Raw genomic sequence first — 27854 nt, forward strand, 5'->3', positions numbered from 1 at the left:
TCAGGAGGGAATACCAACCTTTATTTACACTCGGGTTCAAGTTCAAAGCCATCTTAGATGGTAGAGCAAGGCAAAAAAACCCAAAAAGCCAAAAAAACCCCCACAGATTCCGGGACCAAGGTTCAAAGGCCAACACAAGTGTTTTAACTGTGTGACAACCGGCAAACGTCACCCAGTTTCTTCAGTAAAGTGGGAAGAGCGTCACCCCGCTTCCAGTGGTCTGTGCCCTAGCTGCTACCCCAGAACCACCCCGCATGCAGCTGGGTTGACGGAACCGGGGCTTCCAGGCTTCGGCCCCGCTAGTTCGGGGGGCACTCGGAGCATCATTAACCCAAACGTTTTCCAAAGGCAAGACATGTGGTGCAAGGACTGAGTGAGAAAAACGGCAGGTAGGTGTTCAATAAATACTACTTATTTACAAGTCTTGCCCAGGACACGGACAGAGGGGGCCTTTGTATACAGGTGTCCAATCCAACATTAGTTTCCGGGGAGAAGAGGATAAGGTGTTAAATGGCAACACTCTTGCCGGGACGCTTTTTCATTTGCTCGGTGGGCTAAAGAGCATGATTTAAAAAATCACAGACTTCACACGCATCCTCAGGAACCACCCGAGCACGAAATATGCACATCGATACTCTCAGCGTGTGTGTGAGAGTATGTGTGCACATACACACAGAAACCACGAGGTAGTTTTAAATCACCTTGAAAACAAAATCAGTGCTTTCCCGGATGCTCTGCCACAGTGGTCACCAGCGACGGCACAGTGGCTCTTTCAAATGACGGGTGAAGTGAAAACCGGAAAATTCCAGGAGCATGTAACATGGATAAGTGCACAGTAAATACAACTGTATTGTAAGTTCTTGGGCTCTGAAGACTAGGCTGTGGCTGCTTTAAATGGATGGTCCGAGTTATAGGTATATTCGCTAATACTGAAGGACTCGGCCTTCTGAGAGCTGCACCACTCACTCAGTGGTCTCGAAAGATTCTATTTCACAACTTCGCTTTATGCTCCATGCTTTGGTGGAGGCTCCAATACAATCTCTATATACATATTTTAAACATTATTTCTGAACTTCACCTGGAGGTCCTGACGTACAAAAATAATCCCCATTCTCATCTTCTTGGGAAAGTGCCAGACTCACCCCTGACCGGAACCGCTGCTCTCTAGCATCTGGAGAAATCCCTATGCCCGCCCCGACCCCCAAAGCCCAGGTCAAAGAAGTGCAAGGAATTCAAACTACACGGGAAAAAGCAACATCTATTGTTCTTAGAGTCTGACTCTCTTCCCCAGAGCAAGAGAAGTCTTCTTGGTAGGTTGGCCGGTGCTGTTGGACGTGGCCAAGGAAATCGGGCGCTCATGCCAGAGCAGGAAAGTCTTCAGGGTCATCTGGGTTTGGAGCGACATCTTGTGTCTGAAAAAGAGACGTGGGGAAAACAGCTGTCATTGTGCCCATTCCCCCTTGGGCACAGCCCTGGCCACCTTCACGGCGGAGGAGCTGATGGGGGTTGGAGGTGGCAGCCGCAACATGGGAGAGGGGGCCTGGTGGGAAGAGAAGAGCGACAGGGGCACGTGAAGGGGGGTAGGCCCCGCCTCTGAGCTGCAGCCATGAGCGGCACAGACCCCACAGTGGGGCCACGGAAGGGCGCCTCCCTCCTGTGACCCGCTCTGCTCTGATCTGATCCAGAGGCCTCATCTGAGGAAGGGAGGCTGGAGGGTCTGTTCGAGGTAAGCAGGCAAAGGGGTGAGAGAAGGGCCAGCAGGTGCAAAAAGGCCCTGTGGGGGTAAGAAACATGCTAGTCTGTTCAAGAAGTAGAGCAGTGTGGCTGAAGACTGGGGTAAGGGGAGAATTTGCCCTTGAAGCTGGAGGAAGGATTCTGCCTGCCCTGAAACCATCCTAAGGGCACAGGGGAGATCTTTGGACCACGGTATGCAACCCTCAGTGGATCTGATTCAATCCCAAGTCTGGGGATCTATTTCCAATGCAGATGTGTGAATTTTTCTTCAGTTCTGCATGTGCACTTGTGGTAGACCGTGGGCCACACAATGGCCTTTATCCACCTGATGTCCAGGAGGCTGACATGGCCATTTCAAACACTCCAACATCAGGCCCACTCCAGGTAGAGAAGGAAGGACTTCCTCTACTTAGATCAGGCTGAACTTGATAATCCTCTAAAGTGGGACTGTGTGGGCCCAGGGCATCTTCATCCTCTCACTTCAGAAACCAGCCAGGGTTTATTTTATTTTATTTTTTTGTCTTTTTTTTTTTCTTGCCTGTTCTAGGGCTGCTCCCGAGGCATATGGAGGTTCCCAGGCTAGGGGTCAAATCGGAGCTGTAGCCACTGGCTTACACCAGAGTCACATCAACGTGGGATCCGAGCCGCATCTGCGACCTACACCACAGCTCACGGCGATGCGGAATCCTTAACCCACTGAGTGAGGCCAGGGATCGAACCCACAACCTCATGGTTCCTAGTCAGATTCAATAACCGCTGCGCCATGACGGGAACTCCCTCAGCCAGGGTTTAGAACGCAAACACTTACCACCACTTCTGCTCTGGGGACGTAGTTTTCTGCCCTTCTGATCCTTCCCCGGCCTCCCCGGGTGCCACCTCTGGCTCCACGCCCAGGACGAGGGAGGTTACCAAAGTTAATCTCCAGCTGGGATGTGATGTCGTTGGCCGCTTTCCGGAAAACGTGGGCATCATCCTCATAGTCATCCTTTACCATCTAGAACACACAACACAAGCACCGTCTCTGTGGACATGTGCCTGGCTTGGAGAGGGGGGGACACGGGGGGGGGGGGGGCGGCTACAGCTCTGCTTCCAGTGTGGGGGGGTGCAGGACAGCGGTGTGTGGGGGTGTGTGTGCACATTTTGTAGCTACATGTTCTCATGCTCACAGTCTTAATTCAAACATCTTTTTTTTTTTTGTCTTTTTGCCTTTTCTAGGGCCACTTCCGTGGCATATGGAGGTTCCCAGGCTAGGGGTCAAATCGGAGCTGTAGTCGCCTGCCTACGCCAGAGCCACAGCAACACGGGATCCAAACCGCGTCTGCAACCTTCACCACAGCTCACGGCAATGCCGGATCCTTAACCCACTGAGCAAGGCCAGGGATTGAACCTGCAACCTCATGGTTCCTAGTCGGATTTGTTAACATCTTTGCACTTACTTCGAGCGAGACCCAATTTCTAGCAGTTTGGCACATTGAGAAGTAAGACTTGAGGAGTTCCCGTTGTGGCACACAGAAAGGACTCCGACTAGGAACCATGAGGTTATGGGTTCGATCCTTGACCTCACTCAGTGGGTTAAGGATCCGGCGTTGCCATGAGCTGTGGTGTAGGTTGCAGATGCGGATCGGATCTGATGTGGCTGTGGCTGTGGCATGGGCTGGCATCTCTAGCTCTGATTAGACCCCTAGCCTGGGAACTTTCATATGCCGCAGGTGCGGCCCTAAAAGGCAAAAAAAAAAAAAAGATTTGACATGACTAACATCAGTCAGAAATATTTTAAATCTAACTGTATTTTGCTGAGATTTAAAAAGTTTTAGTTTCCGCCTTTTGTTTTATTTGTTCACAAATGTCATTTTGAGAAATAAGGAAAACCATCTTCCTAGAATAGAACTTGATGGAGAAACTCCTATCATCGTGGGTGCTGACTGTACAAATACCGTATGTTAAAAACTGGATGATTTACAGTAAACAACAGTATGATTATCTGAGGGCTGCTACCAAGAAGAAAACTCCAGCTGCTTTTAAAGAACTGCTATAGATAAAGTTCTCTGAGGAGTTCTCATCGTGGCTCAGTGGTTAACAAATCCAACTAGGAACCATGAGGTTGTGGGTTCGATCCCTGGCCTTGCTCAGTGGGTTAAGGATATGGTGTTGCCGTGAGCTATGGTGTAGGTTGCAGACACAGCTCGGATCCCATGTTGCTATGGCTCTGGCGTAGGCTGGAGGTTACAGCTCTGACTGGACCCCTAGCCTGAGAATCTCCATGTGCCACAGGTGCAGCCATAGAAAAGACAAAAAAAAAAAAAATTCTCTGAGAAAGTGCATTTCACTGTAAGAGGTCAAATAAGTTCTGTCTCTTGTTAAAAGAAAACTATAGTAAATAAAACTCCTCCAAATTTGACTTGGCTTCAGTTCCTAATAATGAGCAAAACAAAGGAAAGCTCCCACTTCTAAGTAAAACATAAACCTACAGAAAACATGCCAATGATTGGAGTTCCCGTCGTGGCGCAGTAGTTAACGAATCCGACTACGAACCAAGAGGTTGCGGGTTCGAGCTGTGGTGTGGGTTGCAGACGTGGCTTGGATCCCGCGTTGCTGTGGCTCTGGCGTAGGCCGGTGGCTACAGCTCCAATTCAACCCCTAGCCTGGGAACCTCCATATGCCGTGGGAGTGGCCCAAGAAAAGGCAAAAAGACAAACAAAAAAAAGCACCAATGATTGTAGAGAAGAATCTCCAAAGTGCTGTGAGGTTAAACATCCCTACAGCTGGTGCAGCAAACAGACTCAAATCTCCCCGAGTACATCAAGCCCTTTTGGCCATGTGTTCCCTTCACGCTTCATGATTAACATCTGTGTCTCCTTCAAAGTTTCAGGTTAATGGAGTTCCTGTCATGGTGCAGTGGAAATGAATCCGACTAGGAACCATGAGGTTGCAGGTTCGATCCTTGGCCCTGCTCAGTGGGTTAAGGATCCGGCATTGCTGTGAGCTGTGGTGTAGGTCGCAAATGCAGCTCGGATCTGGTGTTGCTGTGGCTGTGGTGTAGGCCGGCTGCTATAGCTGCGATTAGACCCCTAGCCTGGGAACCTTCATATGCCGTGGGTGGGGCCCTAAAAAGCAAAAAAAAAAAAAAAAAAAAGTTTCAGGGTAAAATAAAGAAGGCCTTAGGTGGATGGACTCAAAGCTAAAAAGGTAGAAAATACAATTCAGAGATGCTGGCGCTCTGGCAACATGATAAACACACACACAAAAAATAATAAGGCAACATAATAAATCACTGCCTGGTTCAGAAAACAACTGGCTGTCAGGGCACTTCGGCAGGGAGGTGGCGGCCTTTCCCGAGAGAAGGGACAACTTGCAGTGAAAGCAGCGTGAACAAACAGTCTGGCTGAAGTGCTTTAAGGGCCCAGCTCTTCATGGGCTGCTGCGAGGTCTGAACCTCGCACACACCACAGCTCCGTACAAACAGGGGTATTATTCTAGTGCCTTTGTCTCTTAGGGTTTCTAGAACAAAGTGAACTAGTGACCTCAAGATTTGGCTTCTGCTTTAGGAATAATTCCTGGCTCAAATCTTCAATGCCGTTAGGATTAAAAAGTACCAAAGATGTGTGCCTCACGGAGTCCAAGCTCGATGACTCAGCTAATCCAGTGGCTTCAAAGATTCCAGGGATCCTCTGGAGCTGGGGAGGATGAATCTGGTGTGGATTAAGGAAGAGCAGCTTCTATTTTTACCTAGAACAGCTGCGCATTTCACATCCTGACAGCACCTTTGTTTCAGGCAGCGCTTTGTTTACATTGCCCCAGAGTGAAAAAGAAGAAGGCAGGTGGGAAAAGAATCAACCCAACTGGCCACTGGACTTGCAAAACGACCTCACAGAGCTTTCCCACAGAGTAAGACTCTGGCCTCGTGCATGTACAAAAAGCCATTGCTAGTGGAACAGCTCAAAACTTAGTAGTTATACAGATGTGATAAATTCATTTGAGTAATTAAAAAAAAATAAAAAACCCAAAAAAACAAAAAACTTAGTAGTTAGACCCTCAGAGGTTGGACGGACTGAACAGGAGGTGGGAGGACATCCTGTGTCATCAGCGATCCCTAATCAAAGTATTCATTCCAAGAATATAACTAAGCAAAGTGTCAATGGGAACACAGACAAATTTACATAGACGAAAACCCCTGAGTTCTGGATGGAAAAATCAGTGAATAATATCATAGCCATCAGAATGGAAGACTTTGCTCTTCACCGTCCTTGAGACTGGTATGGAGATAAATGGCTGTGACTGAATGATGCAAAAATTTTAAAACTGGAATGCGTCAGTGCACTTTTTTTTTTTTTTCTTTTTAGGGTCGGGCCCATGACACATGGAAGTTCCCGGGCCAGAGGTCGAATCGGAGCTGCAGCTGCAGGCCTACACCACAGCCACAGCCACGGAAGATCCGAGCGGTGTCTGTGACCTACACCACAGCTCACGGCAGGACCACATCCTTAACCCACTGAGCAAGGCCAGGGATCGAACCCCCATCCTCATGGATACGTCAGGTTCATTACCACTGAGCCATGCCAAGAATTCCCTCAGTATAGTCTTAAGTTCAGTAACTTAACTAGAATGTGATTAAATAACTTGCTGACCATCCTTATCAATATATGCTAAAGATATTTTCAGAGCTGAAGCTGCCAATAAAGAGCTGAACACGAACCACGTAAAATTGGACCCTCACAAGAGAGAGGAACCAGCAAGCACTCCTGACAGCCAGCCAGATAGCTGGACGTGACAGCAGTGCCTGAGGGGGTGCCCAGAGCCTCTGGGCTCCTCTGGTGAGTTTCAGCTGTTAGGTCTAGGGAGCAAAGCTGCTGCCATAACAGAGGTAAGGCTTCACCAAATCTGAACAGTCTCAAATGATCAACAAGTTCTGATTAAGTGCTCTTATTAAGAATTAGAAATGTGAGGAATTCCTGTCGTGGCGTGGTGGAAACAAAACTGACTAGGTTATCCATGAGGACACAGGTTTGATCCCTGGTCTTGCTCAGTGGGTTGGGGATCTGGTGTTGCTGTGAGCTATGGTGTAGGTCACAGATGTGGCTTGGATCTGGCGTTGCTGTGGTGTTGCTGTGTTCAGTGGTGTAGGTCAGTGGCTACACCTCTGATTGGACCCCCAGCCTGGGAACCTCCATGTGCCACGGGTGCTGCCCCCAAAAAAGGGAAAAAATTAGAACTGTGAAAAACTAGAATTACTTTCCTGTACACCTGAAACTAACAAAATACTGTAAACTGACTATACTTAAAAAAAAAAAATTTGGGAAGTTCCTGTTGTGGCTCAGCTGTAGCAAGCCCAACTAGTATCCATGAGGATGCAGGTTCAATCCCTGGCCTCACTCAGCGGGTTAAGGATCTGGCATTGCCGTGAGCTATGGTGTAGGTCGTAGATGTGGCTCAGATCCCACGTCGCTGTGGCTGTGGTGTAAGCCAGCAGTTGCAGCTCCAATTTGACCCCTAGCCTGGCAACTTTCATGTGTGGCCCTAAAAAGCAAAATAAAAAAAAACAAAAACAAAAAAAAACAACTGAAGGTAATCTAATCATAACAATGCAGAATAGATATTCTCTGAAATGGCACTGTTCCAGAAACATCTTGTACCTCTTCTGAGACAAAACTGAAATGCAGCCAAAACATACAGTATGTGCACAGTCTTAGCACAGATCTTAGAAGGGGCAGCGGGTAGCAGAAAAATGCACTGTCACTATAACTGCTTTGGATTAAGTATCAATGGGTCAATTCTTTTTTTCTTTTTTCCTTTTTTTTTTTTTTTGTCTTTTTGCATTTCTTGGGCCACTCCCACGACATATGGAGGTTCCCAGGCTAGGGGTCTAATCGGAGGTGTAGCTGCCAGCCTACGCCAGAGCCACAGCAACACGGGATCCGAGCCACGTCTGTGACCTACACCACAGCTCATGGCAACGCCAGATCCTTAACCCGCTGAGCAGGGCCAGGGATCGAACCCGCAACCTCATGGTTCCTAGTCGGATTCGTTAACCACTGTGCCACGACGGGAACTCCTCAATGGGTCAATTCTTTTTCAATTTTTTTCCTGTTTCTTTTCTCTTTGGCCATGCCCACAGCATGTGGAAGTTCCCAGGCCAAGGGTCAAATCTGTGCCACAGCAGCGACCTGAGCCACGGCAGTGACAACGGCAGATCCTTAACCCACTGAGCCACCAGGGGACTTCCACCAATTCTTTTCTTAATAAGCAATAAAAATACAATTCAGCACATATCATCTGACTATTCTTCGGTAGAAATAAGAACGCCAGCTACTAATGATCCATTTTAAAACCAGAAGTGGAAAAGCCCATTTCATTTCCAATAAGGTAACAGTGAAGATTACCTCTAGGTATAAAACATCATGCTTACATCATCTCTATATCTGGCCTTGTGTATCACCACTGCTTTGGAAGGGACAGTGGACTCAGGTTTCCGGATGTTAAATTCAGGCTTTGGTCTGGTCTGTTCTTGAAGATTTTTCCACTCATCTAGGGTCATCTCTTGAACTTGGTTTTCTTCTTCTACCTCCAAGTCAGGAACTCTATAAAGAAGTACAATCATAAAGCACAATTTTTCATCAGACCGAGATGTCTACTATCCCAAAGAGAAAATCATAACCATTAATTTAACATACTTTCACGGTACTGCATCTCAAATCTAAATAAGGTAGGAGGGAGTTCCAGTTGTGGGGCAGTGGAAACAAATCCCACTAGTGTCCCTTGAGGATGCGGGTTTGATCCCTGGCCTCATGCGTTGGGTCGGGGATCCGGTGGTGTTGTGAGCTGTGGTGTAGGTCACAGATATATATATATATATATATATATATATATATATATATATATATATATATATATTGCTAGGAAGCATCTCCTGGATATACCGATGAAAAAGCAGGGTCAAGTGGAATGTATGTTACCATTTACCTAAGAAAAAAGAAGACATACAAGCATATATATTATATAGGTGGTTTTTTTGGGGGGGAGCCCACATGTGTGGCATATGGAAGTTCCCAGACTAGGGGTTGAATCGGAGCTACATCTGAGGCCTATGCCACAGCCACAGCAATGCAGGATCTGAACTGTGTCTGTGACCTATACCACAGCTCACAGCAGTGCCAGATTCTCAATCCACTGAGTGAGGCCAGGGATCAAAGCCGCATCCTCATGGATGCTAGTTGGGTTTGTAACCCACTGAGCCTCAACGGGAACTCCCTACATACAGGTTTTATTTTATTTTTTTTAAATGTAATATAAAATAGGGCTCGAATAGGAATAAAAACTAGTTGGAAAATATCATGCTTTAACAGGTCACACTTTGGAAACATGTAAATATTTTACATAATTATAAGACGGATTTAAATTAAAATTCAATCTCTAAAACTTGGAAGCAAAATCAATCAAATTAGCCTGTGTATCAGATTGGTGATAAAAGCATCAGAAGAAAGTGAAGTACCTTTTAAAATACAAATTTGATTATTCATCTCTCTATGTATAACTTTTAAAGAATCATACCATTGGTGGTAGTGCTGGTGCTGTTATTTGTGACTATTGTGTGTGTAGCAAATAAGTAATAGTGTGATGTTACTGACAACTAGGATTTTCAGCATAGAAAAAAAGAGGAAAAAAAAAAGTAAGATAAGAAAGTTTAGCTGAAAATTTTGTATTCCTAAATTTCAAGTGGAAATACTGAGTGAGCTCATAAATATTTTATCTTAAAAATATGTGTATGAAGAAAAAAAATATGTGTGTTTATTTCTCAGCTATGTCCATTTAAATGTCCTAGAAACAGTCAAGAACCTAATAGCAGTGAGTCCTCCTAGTGACCAGACTGTGGTCTCTAAATCCCATATTCTAGGAGTTCCCTTTGTGGCTCAGGGGAAATGAACCCAATCAGTATCCATGAGGATGTGGGTTTGATTCCTGACCTCGCTCAGTGGGTTAAGGATCCGGCATTGCTGTGAACTGTGGTGTAGGTCACAGATGCGGCTCAGATCTGGTGTTGCTGTGGCTGTGGCCTAGGCCGGCAGCTGCAACTCCAATTTGACTCTTAGCCTGGGAATTTCCATATGCCGTGGGTGTGGCCCTAAGAAGACAAAACAAACAAACAAACCAAAACCCCATATTCTATTATAGGACTCTAACTCCATGGAAAAATGGCTCAGTATAAGGTATGAAGATTGAAGTTTAGATGATGAGTCTAAAACGTGTCTTACCAGAAGGCAAGTAAACAAAGAACACTGAACATGTGTCAAAAGGATCAAGAATCCAAAAAATGGGTCAGTATAAGCACCCATAAGCATAAAAACTCAGTGGATTAAAACACATCAAATATGCTTAAATCTCCAAGTTTATAACAATGCTTTAAAAAAAGTCATCAGGAGCTCCTGTCATGGCTCAGTGGAAATGAATCTGACTAGGTACTATGAGGTTACAGGTTCGATCCCTGGCCTTGCTCAGTGGGTTAAGGATGCTGCGTTGCTGTGGCTGTGGCGTAGACCGTAGCTCTGATTGGAACCCAAGCCTGGGAATCTTCATATGCCTCAGGTGTGGCCCTAAAAAGCAAAAAAAAAAAAAAAAGTCATTGGCACCTTTGAAGGACCCGAGGAAACCAGCTCCTTATTCTGAAAATGAGTAAATTAAAAGTAAAATGTACCTTTTACTTATTCTTCATTTTCTAAATGAATTTATACCTCCGTATAATCAAATTGTTTTAAAAAGTTTTTTTTGTGTGTGTGTGTGTGTGTGTGCTTTTAGGGCCACACCTGAGGCATATAGAAGTTCCCAGGCTAGGGGTCAAATCAGAGCTGCAGCTGCCAGCCTACTCCACAAGCTCATGGCAACGCCGGATCCTTAACCCACTGAGCAAGGCCAGGGATAAAACCAGCATCTTCATGGATGCTACTCAGGTTTATTACCACTGCGCCACAAGAACTCCATAGGTAAGTGTTTCTTTATAGATCATCTCATCTACTAAATGAAGAATGACAGAATTAGACTACCACTACTTAGCAGTCCTAAGGAATTAATGGATAAAGGTAATGATGATCGGAGGCCTTCCACAACCTATGAAATAATCGTGCCAAAAAGTTGAACCTGAATTTGATCACCCCTCTGCCTCTCACTATTCACTTTCAGGAAATAAGAAAAAGCTGGGTCATTTGTCCAAAGAGTTTCCCAGAGTCAGAATTTTATTGATTGCATCCCTGCAGGCAGTGGTGTGCTGGTAAATATTTAACATCTGGGTCTCCGGGAGGAAAAAACCTGGATCTCTCGCACTTGCTAGTTTCTGTGGTGTAAATATATTCCACCTTGGAGGATCTGAAGCTACCAATGTGACATCAGTGTGACATCACTGAACAGAGAATTGGGAAGAGATGTGCAGTAGTACACCAATATGTAGTATTTCCACTGTACACATACAAGTGGGGTAAGTAACTTTAAGTACATAGGGAAAGGTAAAATGGCTGCAATAATTAGGGTTCCGTGAGTTGCAAGGAGTTATTACCTTTGTTTTAACATTATAAATTCTAGGTTGACATATTTCATTTTCAATGACTGTGTTTTGAAAATTTAACAATTGGCTGTTAACACCTTGGTGCAAGCCAGTTCTGGCGTAGTTTTTTCTTATTTCCTGAAAATGAATAGTGAGAGGCAGAGGGCTTGACGTGGTAGGTGAGGAAGGAGAATGCACAGACGGTGTCTGTACTGTGTCAGGCTGATCACTTTTGTGGAGGAATCACTTGTAGCAGGTGCTCTACTCTGAATTGCACAGACTTGTCTGTGTATCACTAGAGGGCTGCATTCCTTACACGCCTTGTGCTTTTTTGTTCTTGTTCTTTATGTTTAGATATGATATTCAACAGGAATATAACGCACTCCTCAGTTCTAGGAAGGACTAAGGCAAGTGTATATCTAACAGAAAAGCATTGTAACTGCTATCCCTCTAAATCTAACACACACACCCTGTGAGTAATTCAAAGCCCTTCACAGGTCTTGATTTATGATGAAAAATCATAGGAGATAATTTTCCATCAAAGCTGCTTATAGATATAAGGTGTCAAATCTATGACTTGTAATATGAACAATGCTGTACACAAATCTGATGGTTAAAGATTTGTGCAATATATTTACAAACAAATGGGATAATAATGCTAACATTTACTGTATGTTTACAAGGTGCCAGATGCTAATCAAAGTGCTTTACATCAATCCACCCATGACAATCCCACAGGTAAGTTAAAATTAATAACTCCATTTTACAGGTAAGAATCGAGGAGAGAGGTCATACAGCTAACATATAAATGAAAAAGCCAAATTTCACATCCAATCCTTCTATCTCCAAAGCCCACATTCAACCTCTGCGCTACTTTGGGAATAAGAGGGCAGGAAAATATGCTTAGATGGAACATGGTCAAGAAATGGACAGAGGAAACATACAAATATCAATTGCAATGTCCAAACTTCCATTCAGGCAGTACCTTTTTACCTAATCAAGTGAATCAAAGCAAAGTGGGTTCTAGACATAGACCTTCACTCACTTGAATACTCAACAGGGGCAAGTGGATTTAAGATCTAACCTAACATGTAAATAACACCTCCCACTTCCTTCCAAAGGAAATGAATTGCATGACAAACTTTTAGCGCCTCATATATCTGCTATAAAATTTCTGAAGAGGTATGGTCCTACTTTAAGAAAATTCAATACATAATAATCCTCATTGTGTAAGGAAATACACTCAGAAACAAATGCCAATAAAAAAATAATTCACTGCAGATATTTTGTAATAATGCTTCCTCATTTTTCTCTTCTCATAGGATTATTTACTTATTTATTTATTTTATTTTTTGGTCTTTTTTTTTTTGTCTTTTCAAGGCCGTACCTCTTATCCCATCTTCAGTTCTTAGTATCAGGTTGGCACTTTTCTGTACAGCACAGGGAACCATACCTAGTCACTTGCGCTGGAACATGACGGGGGATAATGTGAGAAAAGAATACATATATATACCTATGCACACACATATATACGTGTATGACTGGGTCACTTTGCTGTACAGCAGAAATTCACAGAACATCGTAAATAAACTATAATAAAACAAATAAAAAGTAAAAAAATAATAAGTAAATAAATGGCATTTTTAATCTTTTTAATTTTGATCCATTTTCATATGGAGTTTTCTTCATTCCAATTTTCCCTTGAGACTTTTGTCATCTTTTTTTTTTTTTCGTCTTTTTATCTTTTCTAGGGCCGTGCCCACAGCATATGGAGGTTCCCAGGCTAGGGGTCCAGTCGGAACTGTAGCTGCCAGCCTACACCACAGCCACAGCAATTTGGGATCCAAGCCATGTCTGCAACCTACACCACAGCTCAGGAGAACGCCGGATCCTTAACCCACTGAAGGAGGCCTGGGATTGAACCTGCAACCTCGTGGTTCCTAGTCGGATTCATTAACCACTGTGCCATGATGGGAACTCCTAAATGGCACTTTTAACCATTCCTACCATTCAGTAAAGAACATGAATGGTTGTGCTACAGTACCTGGTTCAATTCCTGCCTCTGCCGCTTACTGCAAGTTATTTAACCTATATGTCTCAGCATGAGAATAATGAACAATTATTAGTAATTCTCCTTCATGGGCAGCAAAGGGTTAAACTGGCTTAAGCCACAGAAGGTTTTAGAGCAGTTCCTGGCACACAACAACTACTCAATAAATGTTGGATTTATCCTCAAAGCAAAACACAGGAAGCTGTCACAGGTATCCCCAAACATTAGAACACCACGTGACAAGGAACACATCAAACTTCTGTAATGAAATGTGGAAGGAGGGGCATGGCACATAGCATTGTCAACAAAAGGTGTCCAGTTTGAAGAAAATGTACGTACTTTGGGGGTGCAGGTTTGAACACTACGTGAGAGTACATTAAATTCATCTGCCAAGAAGTTCTAAACTGACACGTGCACATTCAGGAGGTGCCCTTGATGGATGCTATGGCTGTATGCCGAAAGCTTGGGTGTTAGATCGATACCCAGGCACAACCGAGATCACAGAGCATCTCTGTCTTAGGATGTATATACAAGCCTAATTTTGCAATTATTAAAAAATGTAACTGTGTTATTGGAAATGTTAGTAGTAATTTTGAAATTTGACAAGGCAGTGTGGGAACAGGAATTTCTCAGCATGGCTGGCACCCAGGCTGCAGGTGCTGGGCACTGCAGTTTCTGCAGTCCTAGCTGTGGCTCACTGCCCATTCCGCTCAGCAGAGGGAGACCTGCCAACTAGCTCCACCAGGATAGTGCAGAGAAGGAGACTGCCACCAAAACACTCAGTATTATTTTATCTTTTAGAATAACTGATTAGTTGAAACAAGTATTTTGTCTAATAGATACGAATGCTGAGGTATCTCAATCAATTCGAAAGATGACAATTATGCTATCATTTACTATTATTCTGCTTTATATTACCTAAATTTATCAAAATGGTTTATTGGGTCAAAAAGAAACTGATTTTTCCTGAAGGTGTCTAGTTAACTCACTTTCTCAACATTCATATACGCTGTTGATCTATTTCCTTAGTTAACTCACTGTGTAAATATTAACTGTTAATCTATTTCTTCAAAATAAATTTCTTAGTTGTTTTGCATAATAAATTAATAAATAAGTTTCTTAGTTGTTTTGCATTCACAACCATCAATCATAGTAGCATTTTCACTCTTGTAATAAGTAACAATAATAATAGATATTTGGAGTTCCTGTTGTGGCTTAGTGGTTAACGAATCCGACTAGGAACCATGAGGTTGAGGGTTCAATCCCTGGCCTTGCTCAGTGGGTTAAGGATCCGGCATTGCCATGAGCTGTGGTGTAGGTCACAGATGCAGATTGGATCCTGCATTGCTGTGGCTGTGGTGCAGGCTGGAGGCTCCAGCTCCGATTGGACCCCTAGCCTGGGAACCTCCATGTGCTGTGGGTGTGGCTGTAGAAAAGACAAAAAAATAAAAATAAAAATAATAATAGCAGACATGTGTATAGCACTAACTACATACCAGGCCCCAGTCTTCGTAACACACACGTACACTCAACCTATCCTTATAACAGTCTTCTGATGTAGGTACTGTTATTAGACCCATTTCACAGATGAAGAGAACTGAGGCATAGAAAGATTAAATAACTTGCCCAAACCACTAAATGGCAGACCTGGGACTTGAACCCAGAACACTGGCTCAGAGTCTGTGCTCTTAACCATAGAACACCCTCCTCTCTGCAGCTGAAGGTGAGAAAGAGTTAAATAAACAGGTGAAGGGGGGTGTGGAAGAGATGGACAGAAAAAACCAGAAAACAGTACTTGCAAAAGCTCTTTGCTAGGGAGTTCCTGTCATGGCTCAGCAGTAATGAACCTGACTAGTATCCATGAGGACACTGTTACAGTGCCGATTTGACCCCTGGCCAGGGAACTTCCATATGCTGTGGATTCGGCCCTAAAAAAAAAAAAAGCTTTTTGCTAGGCATTGCACAGGAGCTGGGAACATGACATCAAAGCCACGTGATGAACCCCAAGAAGGCACAGGAGTGGCTGAACTTGAGGTCATGCAGGTCAGGGCAAGGGACAGAAAAAAGATGGGCAGCCACAGTGGGTCTTACTGAGGGATGGGGGCATGACAATCAGAAACCAGTGTGAAAGTCGCTTTGGTGTGCAGACAGGTTGGTAGGAGGTGAGAATGCAGGGAGCCTGGTTAGATGCTCCAGTGAGACAACACTAGCAGTAGCTGAGTCTGCAGTGGTGAGTGGAGATAGTAGATATAAAAAGATGAGCATCCTCAGGGCAGGGTGACAGAATGGACTTGGGGGACAGAGGGTCAAAAAGGAGGAAATCTTAAGAATGACTCTGAGGTTTCTGGTTTGTGCAACTGGATGGATAGCAATGCTGGTCCCCTGATGAGGACCTGGGACTTGTGGTCCTTAGTCCTGGCCACGCTGAGGCTGAGCACGAGGAGCATTTGGGATGTCTCTAGGGAGGTGTCCAGGTGGCAGAGGGACACACAGGCTTGAAGCCCATGTTGAAGGTTGGAGGCAGAGGTGAATATTTAGAGTCTAGGGATAAATAACAATTCAAGGTGTAAGGGCATGAGACACTAGAAACAAAGAGAAGTTGACATTTTTTTTCTTTTTAGGGCTGCATCTGCAGCGTATGGAAGTTTCCAGGCTAGGGGTCCAATCGGAGCTACAGCTGCCAGCCTACACCACAGCCACAGCAATGGGATCCGAGCTGCATCTGCAACCTACACCACAGCTCACAGCAATGCTGGATCCTTAACACACGAGCAAGTCCAGGGATCGAACCCGAGTCCTCATGGATACTAACTGGATTCTTAACCCGCTGAGCCACAAGGGGAACTCTAACTCGACATTTATTTATTTCTTGGCCACGCCCATGGCACGTGGAAGTTCCTGGGCCACGGATCAAACCCATGCCACAGTAGCAATCTGAGCCACTGCAGTGACAATGCCGGATCCTTAACCCACTGAGCAAGGCCAGGGATCAAACCCACAAATTCACAGTTCCCAGTCGGATTCCTTTCCACTGTGCCATGACAGGAACTCCAAGAATTTTTAAATTAAAGTACGTATATTGTTGTTTTTTCATTTTTTTTTTCTTTTTTGGCCACACTGAGGTATATGGAGTTCCTGGGCCAGAGATCAGATCCCAGCCACAGTTGTGACCTAAGTCGTAGCTGCGGCAATGCCAGATCCTCAAGTCACTGTGCCAGGCCAGGGACTGAACCTGTGTCCCAGCATTCCCAAGATGCTGTTGATCCCACCGCGCTGCAGTTGGAACCTAGTTTTTCAGACATACGGCACACTTAACAGACTACAGTACAGTGTAGGCATAACTTTTATAGCCACTGGGAAGCCAAAAAAAAAAAAAAATCCTGTGACTTTTTTTGTTGTGATATTCCTTTTATTGTTATGGCCTGGAACCAACTTGCAGTGTCTCTAGGATATGCTGGAAAAGTCAACTGTTCTGAGAGGCCAAGAAAGATGCAGAGTGAAACATCTGTCAGGTCTGAAGATATGCGGGGCAATGAGGACAGAGCCAGCCCCGGAGTAAAGTGAGGATGAAGTGAGAGGGGACGAGATGAAGGCGTGACCACAACCCTGCAAAAGGCAGCTGAATGAGATACAGGGGCAACGAGAGGCTGAAAACAGGAGAGACTGAGTGTGGATAAAGTGTTGCTTGACCAGAGGTGGGAGGAAGGAGGTAAGAGTACCTAAAGCAGAAGGAGCTAACTAATGGTGAGATTTCTGTCAAGTCAGTAGGAAACGGGATCCAGAGGCTGAAGAGGCAGAGAGACGGCGCCTCTGTTTTACCACAGGGGAAGGGGGTCAGGATGCAGGTGCAGGAGGTTTGCATCTTTGGGAGTGGTGAAGGCCCCACCTGATGGCTCCTGATGTCTCTGTGACCCTGGAGGCAAAGCTGTACCGAGAAAATGAAAGAGGAGGTGTGGGTCTGGAGAGGATGGGGAAGGGAAAGGTGGGGGATGGTGTCAGGGCTTTGAGGAGACATGACCCAGTTATCTTAGCGAGTGGGGGAAAGAGCAAACCCGTGAAACAGGCATTGCTTGGAGGTGTCGGGGGCTCATTTCAGAATGTGGTGATCAGGAGTTTGCAGGGGTTCCCATCAACCCCACTGCGTGACTCTCAGTGCTCAGCCTGTGGGTGCAGGCAGAGAGAAGGCAGATGGCTACTGGTCACCCAGGAGGTGGGTTCTGCTGGCAAAGTCAAAAGATCCAAGGGCAAAGGAGTTTAAAGATTAGGCAAGGGGGCTAGAGATGGACCAGGGAACTAAGGTCCATGGAGAAAAGAGGGAAGAGGGACTGGGAAAGAATAAAGACTAAAGGATGGGGGTCCTGATGAGAAAGAGACTCGTCACAGTCCAGGCTGCTGATGGAAAAGAGGCTGCGGGCACAGGGCAGGATCCCTGAATTGAACCCATTAATTACCATTCATAATCATTCGCTAGATTATCTGAATTATTAATCCGTTTGACTACTCATGAGCACATTAAGAAGGTCAACCTTCTGTGATCTGACAAAAGGCTGAGCTTCCTGCTCTATGAAGAGCTCTTAGAAATCTTTAAGAAAATGACCAACGACCCAATGGAGAAAATGAATGACACACTCACTTGGCTGGAGCTTCCTCCTCCAGGGGGCACAGGGACTCGTCCACGGCTGTGGCCTCCTCCATCGGAGCAGTCGGGTCCACATCACTACAAGGCAGTGAGAATAAGGCTGATCACATACACGTTTGTTGATATTAATGCTTTTACATACTCAATATAGAAGAAAATACTTCAATGCCCTCTTTAAGTAAATATCCCTCAAGGAATTAATGTGTACATACAGATAACCCATATCAGAATAAAGAAAAAGGAGAGAATTGCTCTTAATTGCTAATCCATATAAATTATTTCTAAAAACGTGAGAAGTATTTCAGAAAGAAAAGTTTCCATGAGGAGTTCCCGTCGTGGCGCAGTGGTTAACGAATCCGAGTAGGAACCATGAGGTTGCGGGTTCGGCCCTACTCTTGCTCAGTGGGTTAATGATCCGGCGTTGCTGTGAGCTGTGGTGGAGGTTGCAGACGCGGCTCGGATCCTGCGTTGCTGTGGCTCTGGCGTAGGCTGGTGGCCACAGCTCCGATTGGACCCCTAGCCTGGGAACCTCCATATGCCTCGGGAGCGGCCCAAGAAATAGCAAAAAGAAAAAAAAAAAAGTTTCCATGAATGGCCTAAAATTAAAAACAAATTGTAAAGGACCAGAACAATTACTCAAAACTTATTATCCTACGAAATTCCAAATGTTAACAGGGGCCATAAAAGTTCTCAATCCACAAATGTTAAATGACTTGTAATAGATAAGAAAATGCCATATCAGGAGTTGCTGCAGTGGCTCATTGGAAACAAATCTGACTAGTAACCATGAGGTTGCAGGTTCGATCCCTGGACTCACTCAGTGGGTTAAGGATTTGGGGTTGCCGTGAGCTGTGGTGTAGGTCACAGATGCAGCTCGGATCTGCTGTGGTGTAGGCAGGCGGCTACAGCTCTAATTCGACCCCTAGCCTGGGAACTTCCATATGGTGCAGGTGCGACCCTAAAAAGCAAAAAAAAAAAAAAAAAAAGAAAAAAAGAAAATGCCATATCAAACTTAAAAAATGGCAGGAAAGTAGAAACACTGCACAAAAAGGAATGTGTTAAGATTACAAACAAGCTGATGGTAACGATACCAGAAAAATACAGCTTTGAAACATCAATTTACGTACCATCACATATAAATACTCAATCTACAGATTAGGAATTACAGCACAATGGAAAACAATTTGAATTTTAACAAACGTAATTTTAATTTTTTTATGTTGATATTAATCCTATCTGAACATTACTTTAAAAAAGAGTATCAGCAAAAAGAAATTTCATTTTCAGGAAAATGCTAAAATCAGTCAATATAAATATATCCATTAGAAATATTTTCCACTCTCTATACAGAAGCCAGCACTTTTTCATTCCCAATTCAGGAAAAATCTTCATACATTAGGTTTTTTTTTTTTTTAAGTACACATAAAATGAACTATAATAAAAAGAATAGACTTCTTACATTTTTTTTTCAATTCTCAACTCAAAGCCATTCTAGTCAACTTTAAAAACAACTCAGTTTTTCAACACAAAATTTGAATAATTTTTCCTTTTAAAAAAGGTCCAAATGAAATGCTCTCCATGTTTGGAAGGACATTAGTGCTGCTCTGCCTGGTGGAGGCCCCTTCACAAAAGCGGCCTTTGCCCATCAGTCTGAACCTTGGTGGGGTCATGGGAGTTTTGTGTATCCAAGAGTCTAGCAGCAGTGCCAGTGCTGGATTACCCCACCTTCTTCTTTATGCCTTTGGCCATGTAATAAACCAAGGGGATAAAAAAACTTGGATTCGCTGACAGTTCATAGCTTTCAACAATTAAAAATCATGAAGGAGATATAGGGGAGGAAAAAAGAAACAGAATACAGGAGTTCCTGTGGTGGCACAGTGGAAACGAATCCGACTAGGAACCACGAGGTTGTGGGTTCGACCCCTGGTCTTGCTCAGTGGGTTAAGGATCCAGCGTTGCCATGAGGTGTGGTGTAGGTTGCAGATGCAGCTTGGATCTGGCATTGCTTTGTCTGTGGCCAGCAGCTGTAGCTCCGATTAGACCCCCAGGCTGGGAACCTTCATATGCCACAAGTGTGGCCCTAAAAAAAAAAAGAGAAGCAGAATACAAAACAAAGAGACTATGTAAAAACCAGCATTTCTTAAACCAGTCAGTCAATTAAGGAAAAAAAAAAAATTACAGACTTCCTCCCTATATTGACCTAAATTATTTTATGAATAAACTAATTGTGTGCTTATAGCTCTCATAGAACCATATGATCCAAACTAGAAAAGAATTAAGTTTCAAGATTAGCAAGCATTTACTTTGGCAAATGTTGTTGTTTTGTTGAAAGTAAATCACCAATAAGATGATAAAGAAAGTAAATCACTTTATAAGAAGATAAAGCTCCAAGGCTGATGTCTCTATTTTGACTTCGGTTATATAAACGTAGAAAATGTCTATTGGCTCTAGTATGGTCCCAAAACAATGTTAAACATATTAAGGCTTTGTTAACTAGTTCAAATTTAATCAGAATATCCACTTAACCAAATCTATGAAACTGAACAGATTTTAATCAAATGCGGCTTGATTACTACAGAAAACTGTCTTATTCTTCACAATATAAGTTAGAAAGCAGCATTACAGAAAACTGCCTGGGTGTCTATTTCAGTTGGTAAGTGAAAATAATATCTGATATAACACTTTTTAAATTACGGTAAATGGAGAAAATTCTATTTTTAGGTACTCTCGGTCAAACTCCTGAAGAAAACAATGGAAATGGCTCAGTCACCCCATTTGAAAGTGTTTTGCCCACAGATCTGGTTATACTGCCAATGTCTTCAAACAAGAATACAATACTAGAAGTTCCCCTAGTGGCTCAGTGGTTAATGAACCTGACTAGCATCCATGAGGATGCAATTCGATCCCCGGCCTTGCTCAGTGGATTAAGGATCCGGCATTGCCGTGAGCTGTGGTATAGGTCACAGAAGCAGCTCAGATCCTGCACTGCTGTAGCTGTGGCTGTGGTGGGCAGCTACAGCTCCAATTCCACCCCTAGCCTGGGAACTTCCATATGCCTCGGGTACAGCCCTAAAAAAGACCAAAACAAAAAAGTCTTATCCTACAAAAAAAATCTAGTAATTACAGATTATTACCACCGAAGAGCTGCGACTTCATAACTCACAAACCAATCCAAAATGAGTGCCATGGGGCATGTGTCAGTTTAACACTGGGACCCACCATCCACCAAGTGCACACTCGGTCACTTCTTCATGTTCCAAGGCCAATACTTACCCCTTAGGGGTAAGAGATAACTTGGAGCCAAAACAATTTTAAGTTCAAATGCAAACGGAAATGGAGTAGTAGTAGTGGACAAGATAATAAATTAGATGATTCTGAAGGTGCCTGAATTACTTTTTAAAAACATATTATCACAGGAAAACAAAATAAACAGATTTGCAATTGAGGCTCTATAGCACCCCACTTTGAGAAACATTTAACAAGTTTCCTTTCAAGGACAACAAAGATACGCAATGGCAGTTAATCTACTTTTACATTTGGTATATTCTGTATATTTGTTTTTAAGGACAACAATTTAACTTTTTTTTTTTTTGTCTTTTTGGGGCCACACCTGCAGCATATGGAAGTTCCCAGGCTAGGGGTAGAATTGGAGCTGTAGCTGCCGGCCTACACTGTAGCCACAGCAACATGGGATCTAAGCCTCGTCTGCAAACTACACCACAGCTCATAGCAAGGTCAGATCCTTAACCCACTGAGCGAGGCCAGGGATGGAACCCGCATCCTTATGGATGGAACCCGCATCCTTATGGATACTAGCTGGGTTCATTACCACAGAGCAGCGACAGGAACTCCCAAGGATAACAATTTAAGAAAAATAACTTTATGTGAAAAGCTTACATTCTTCAAAAGAAGAAAAGTGGAAGTCTGAGTCCCCTCAAGCCTTCAAACTTGTGGAAAGCCCTCCCTGCAACATATCCTGAAGCAACTCACTCCTTGTCCTCCTGCCTATCTCTGTGCCCACACCAAGAAGGCGTCGTCTCTGTAGCCCTGACATGACAGAAACCACAGAGCCAGGTACCTTCTCTAAGTGGTAAAACTGGCACAGATAGAAGTGACCATAAAGCCTCGGGATATATCACATTTGAACCTCAGAGGAAATTTATCCTTGAGCTCTGATCTGCAAGTGATCTTATAAAATCAAGATGCAATGTACATAAAAACTTTGAAAGGGCACAGAAAAATAAACTATAGAATACCCAGGAATTTAAAAAGCACTCTGAGGAGTTCTCTCCGTGGCACAGCAGAAACAAATCCGACTAGGAACCATGAGGTTGCAGGTTCGATCCCCAGCCTCGCTCAATGGGTTAAGGATCTGGTGTTGCCATGAGCTGTGTAGGTTTCAGATACGGCTCGGCTCTGGCATTGCTGTGGCTGTGGTACAGGCTGGCAGCTGTAACTTCAATTAGACCCCTAGCCTGGGAACCTCTATATGCCACAGGTGAGGCCCTAAAAAGCAAGAACAAACAAAAATAAAGAAAAAAATAAAATGCATTCTGAGGCATATGCAAATGTACAGTGCCTTGCCTTTGGGGCATTAGCAAATACACAAATTTGCACAGCTACAATGAGATAAAATAAAAGAATCTGAAAGCAGATTCAAATCCAACTGCAATATGGCAAACCTGTTTTAAAACATCATCTCTGCTATATAGCCCTGGGAACTCTATCTAGGCACTTATGACGGAGCATGATGGAGGATAATGTGAGAAAAAGAATGTACATATGTAGGTGTGACTGGGTATATGTACAGTGACTGGGTCTACCGTACGGTAGAAAATTGACAGAACAGCGTAAATCAGCTATAATGGAAAAAATAAAAATCCTTTAAAATAAAAGTCAGCTCAGGAAACGAAAGCCTAAAATCAATCTCTACTTAAAGCACATAAGTATAAAGACACTGTGGGCAAAACAAACAGGACATGATTTTAGAGACAGGCAAAGAGAGATCCAGATTATTTCCACTTAATTGTAGGTTCACAGAGTGCACACATTTGCACCATACCTGGTATCTTTACCTGATCCCCAGGTGCGAACTCCATATCCACCCGTGTTGTCTTCAGTTCTGATTGCTCTAGAGAAAGAAAGAATATTCCCTTAAACAGGAAGCTGGCTTCCAGTCAATACCCAAGTCAGAAAACTTGATTATTGGAGTTCCTGTCGTGGTGCAGCAGAAACGAATCTGACTAGCATCCATGAGGATACAGGTTCGATCCCTGGCCTCGTGCAGTGGGTTAAGGATCCGGCGCTGCCGTGAGCTGTGGTGTAGGCCCCAGCCGCAGCTCGGATCTGGCGTGGCTGTGGCTGTGGCGTAGGCCGGCTGCTACAGCTCTGATTAGACCTCTAGCCTGGGAACCTCCATGTGCACATGGGTATGGCCCTAAAAAGACAAAAAAGAAAGAAAAGTTGATCATAAAAGCTGTCCCAGGATGAGCTCCCTCAGGAATAAAAGCATACTAATATAAAGTCAATTAAATATTATCACATAACAAACAGATTCATACCATGTATTAGCAGGATGTTAAAAGGAAAATTGCATTTACAAAAAAACTTACATTTTATCACTGCCACCGTATCTCTCAAATTCTCGTTTCCCTCTCTGGTCAAAACCGTCAAAAGCTCTGTTCCCAAGACCACCTCTGCCTCTGCTTCGCATGCCCCCTCTTGGGCCTCCACGTCCTCTCAGTGGTCTGTCTCGATCAAATCTGTCAACTGGTCTAGGAAGAATGGATACAATAAAAAGTGGTGAAGGGGTTAAAGAGCTGAGGCTTTTTGGAGAAAAAAAATTCTAGAAGGGGAGTTCCGGTCATGGCTCAGCGGAAACAAATCTGACTAGGATCCATGAGGACGCAGGTTCAATCCCTGGCCTCACTCAGTAGGTTAAGGATCTGGTGCTGCCCTGAGCTGTGGTGTAGGCCAGTGGCTATAGTTCCGATTTGACTCCTAACCTGGGACCTTCCATGTGCCGCAGGTGTGGCCCTAAAAAGACAAAAAAAAAAAAAAAATCTAGAAGGGCATTATGGTTATAGTATATTGAAAAGAACGGTGCAGCTTGAATAATAATAAATTTTACTGAACACACACTATCTCTGGCACCGTTCTGAACCCTTCATGGACAGTCATTTAATTACAGCTACTGCCCACAGATGAGGAAGATAGTTGAAGATGACTCTTTTGTTGTTAATCTAATAGCAACTTTTGTCTCTATGTCATTTGACCTTTATGTACCATTTGACACTGTAGATTTCTAAGAGGAAATGTGAGGAAATGAAGCACAAAAACATATGGAAAATAATGCCAAGACTCAAAACCAGGCCTAAATTTACATGAAATTTAGTTCAGATGGTGATAAAGTCACAAATTCATTAAAAACCTAACAGTAATTGAAACTGACCCTAAAAACAGGCCTGTGTGTTCTGGTGTATTTTAATCCCTTAAATCTTTTTTTTTTTTTTTTAATTCCATAGGTTGACCCTCTTCCCCAACCCCCAATTAAACATATTCTCATTTGCTTCTTTCTAATCCCCTTCTTATAAATATATCCTCTTTTTTTATAGGTTGGTGAGCATCAAGGAATCTGATACTCCATTTAGGAAGCTTTACTGTGATACAATCACAAGCAAAAGCAAGGAAAATAATATTGCATTGGGCCAAGTATACCACCTCGATTTGCATGCCTGTAAACCCCTCTCTTACAACAGTCTTAATAAGTAGACGTGAGTAGCCGTTTCATAGGTAAAGGGAATGAAATTCATGGAGGGAGGAATAAGTGGGGAGTTAATGGGACAGATGAAAAGTTTGGGACAGATGAAAAGTTCTGGTGATGGATGTCGGGGATGGCTGCACAACCATTAATGTACCTAATGCCATGGCACTGTACACATAAAAAGTGGTTAGAATGGTCAATTTTATGTTATGTGTATCTACCGCAATTTAAAAAAACTGTTTCCTCATAAGGAAGGAAAAAAACCCAAACATCTCAGTAAGTGATTCGTTCAGAACTAGAACTGGCTTTAAGTGAGCAGCAGTAAACTGCTGAAAGAGCCAAGAGCTGAACTGTATCCAGACGGATGCAAATTAATTTCCTAATAGTCTATGTTCTAAGAGTTCACTTAAGTTCCATCATGTGGAGCCTAAAGAAAAACTCCTGCTGCATTAAAACAGTAGTTACACTTCCAGAATATGTGCAACGAGTGCCATGGCTGATCTCTGCGCCTGAGCCATGCAGTTAGTCTCAGCATCATTTGTGCCACTGCTTCTACGTGTTTTTTGTTTTGTTGTCTTTTTTAGGGCCACACCCACAGCATACAGAAATTCCCATATTCCCACCAGGTTAGGTGTCGAATCAGAGCTACAGCTGCCAGTCTATACCACAGCCATGGTAACGCTGTATCTGAGCCATATTTGCAAGCTATACCGCAGCTCACAGCAACAGCAGATCTTTAACTCACTGATTGAGGCCAGGAATGGAACCCGCATCCTCCTGGATACTAGGTGGGTTCATTTCTGCTACGTCACAATAGGATCTCCTGCTTCTGTGTAAAAACATGTGTTCTACTTATGGAGTTCCCTTGGTGGCGCAGTGGTTAACGAATCTGACTAGGAACCATGAGGCTGTGGGTTTGATCTCTGGCCTTTCTCAGTGGGTTAAGAATCCGGCGTTGCCATGAGCTGCGGTCTAGTTTGAAGACGTGGCTCGGATCCCGCGTTGCCGTGGCTCTGGTGTAGGCTGGCGGCTACAGCTCTGATTCGACCCCTAGCCTGGGAGCCTCCATATGCTGCGGGAGTGGTCCTAGAAAAGGTGAAAAGACAAAAAAAAAAAAAAGTGTTCTACTTTTCCTGGAATAAAAATCCAGTCACTAAAATTCTGTAGGTTTCCTCATCCATAAATTGAGAAGAATGAATTAGTGTGTTACAATGAGCAAGATTCTATAACTCTGTCCAATGAACATGTATAGCTATCACAGAAATGCAAGGTGACAACTGTTTTTTACTACCAAGTAAGCAAAGGTCTGACTTTATCACATTCAAGGCTACACAAAGTCCTATGAGAAATGCTCTTAAAAATTATTAGTGATAAGAGTAAATTGATAGGTTACTAGGATAGTGATTTTTTTGTTTGTTTTTGCTTTTAAGGGCAGCGTATGGAAGTCCCCAGGCTGGGGTCAAATCAGAGCTGCAGCTTCTGGCCTATGCCACAGCCATAGAAACTTGGGATTAGAGCCACAGCTGCAACCTACACCACAGCTCATGGCAATGCCAGATCCTTAACCCAATGAGTGAGGCCAGGGATCGAACCCAAATCCTCATGGATACTCGTCGGGGACTTAACCCACGGAGCTACAATGGGAACTCCCTGTCACTATGTATTATAGCACCCCCTTGTCCCAAATTTTGTTTTCACACTACAGGTACCTACCCAACCTTGCACTGAAGAAAAAACTGGGTCCCAGATTTGGAAACCGGACATACAACTGAGAACCATTTTATGACCCTAACTTCAAGAACTCCATCCAGGAAAGTCCCTACGTATATAAAAAGCTGCTCAATGGGTATTATTTATAAAGGTAAAAAACTAGAAGTTGAGCAAAAGTCCACTACTGGGATAATTACATTATAATTCTCCAAAAAATAGATCACAGATTGTTACAGAACCATTAGAAATGCTTACCAAACACTGTCAATGACATTGCTGTTCATGACTTTAGTTTGTCAAGTGGACAAGAAAGACCGGTACTTGGTATATAGACCCTATCATCTTAACATCTGAGTATATCTATGTATAAAAAGAAAGGAAAAAAATTGGCCAAGTGTTAAAAGTCACCTATCATCTCAGATGGTGAGATAGGCAGTTTTAATCTTCTTTATAATTTTATGCATTTTCCAAATTGCCTAAAGTAACTATAAATTATTTTTATTAAAGATCTTATGGGGAGTTCCCATTGTGGCGCAGGGAAAACAAATCCAACTAATAATCATGAGGAAACGGGTTCCATCCCTGGCTTCGCTCAGAGGGTCGGGAATCCAATGTTGCTGTGAGCTGTGGTGTAGCCTGGCAACTATAGCTCTGATTCGACCCTAGCCTGGGAACTTCCATATGCTGTACATGTAGCCCTAAAAAGCAAAAACAAAAACATTCCTATGTCTCTTTATTAATAGAAGAGTAATTATTATTATTTTTTTTTTTGGCCATACCCACAGCATGCAGAAGTTCCCGGCCAGGAATCAAACCCATGCCACAGCAGCGATAATATTGGATCCTTAACCTGCTGAACCACCAGGGAACGTCAGAAGAGTATTTTTTAAGAAAAAAAGAGAAAATATCTTTTCTGATAGCACGACTTAACAAAAAATATATTCAAATTTCCTTGAAAGTAAAAATTCCCTACTTATTCCTAAAGTGATACACAGAGAAGGACATAAGACATCACAGTTCTGTGGTATTCCTGTCAAAATGCATAATCTTATTCCATTAGATTCCATGCTCACATTCTAGGCTGTTTTACAAAATAACTGGTCCATATTCTTTCAAATTCTCAAATCCATAAAATAAAGAAAGACTCGAGTTGTTTCAAAGAAAGAAGACTAAATGCAATGCACCTTCCTGGACTGGATCCTAAACCCAGTTTTTTTTTTTTTTCTTTTACTAAAAGGACATTATTAGGACAACTGGTGAAATCTGAATAGTCTGTAGATTACATCATTTAGAGAATTAGATAATAGTATTGCATCTATGCTAATGAGTTTGATGACTGTACCATGTTTTTCGGAACTATAATTAAAGTATTTAAGGATAAAGGGACATTCCTGCACCTTACTCTGAAATGACAAAAAGTGTGTGCGTGAGA

General features: G+C 43.3%; 1 protein-coding gene across 1 annotated transcript in view; it reads right to left on the reverse strand.

Moving 5' to 3' along the window:
• Window positions 1–27854, reverse strand: part of HABP4 (hyaluronan binding protein 4) — a 35448-nt gene continuing 7594 nt past the window's right edge. The window contains exons 3-8 of the mRNA XM_047755076.1: window positions 23562–23723; window positions 23012–23080; window positions 17944–18027; window positions 8138–8309; window positions 2543–2728; window positions 1–1412 (exon numbers count right to left, since the gene is read on the reverse strand). Coding sequence (XP_047611032.1) covers window positions 1356–1412; window positions 2543–2728; window positions 8138–8309; window positions 17944–18027; window positions 23012–23080; window positions 23562–23723 — 730 coding nt within the window. The 3' untranslated portion in view covers window positions 1–1355. The remainder of the gene's footprint in view (window positions 1413–2542; window positions 2729–8137; window positions 8310–17943; window positions 18028–23011; window positions 23081–23561; window positions 23724–27854) is intronic.

Source organism: Phacochoerus africanus, chromosome 12, assembly GCF_016906955.1.
Source record: "Phacochoerus africanus isolate WHEZ1 chromosome 12, ROS_Pafr_v1, whole genome shotgun sequence".
Taxonomy (NCBI): Eukaryota; Metazoa; Chordata; class Mammalia; order Artiodactyla; family Suidae; genus Phacochoerus; species Phacochoerus africanus.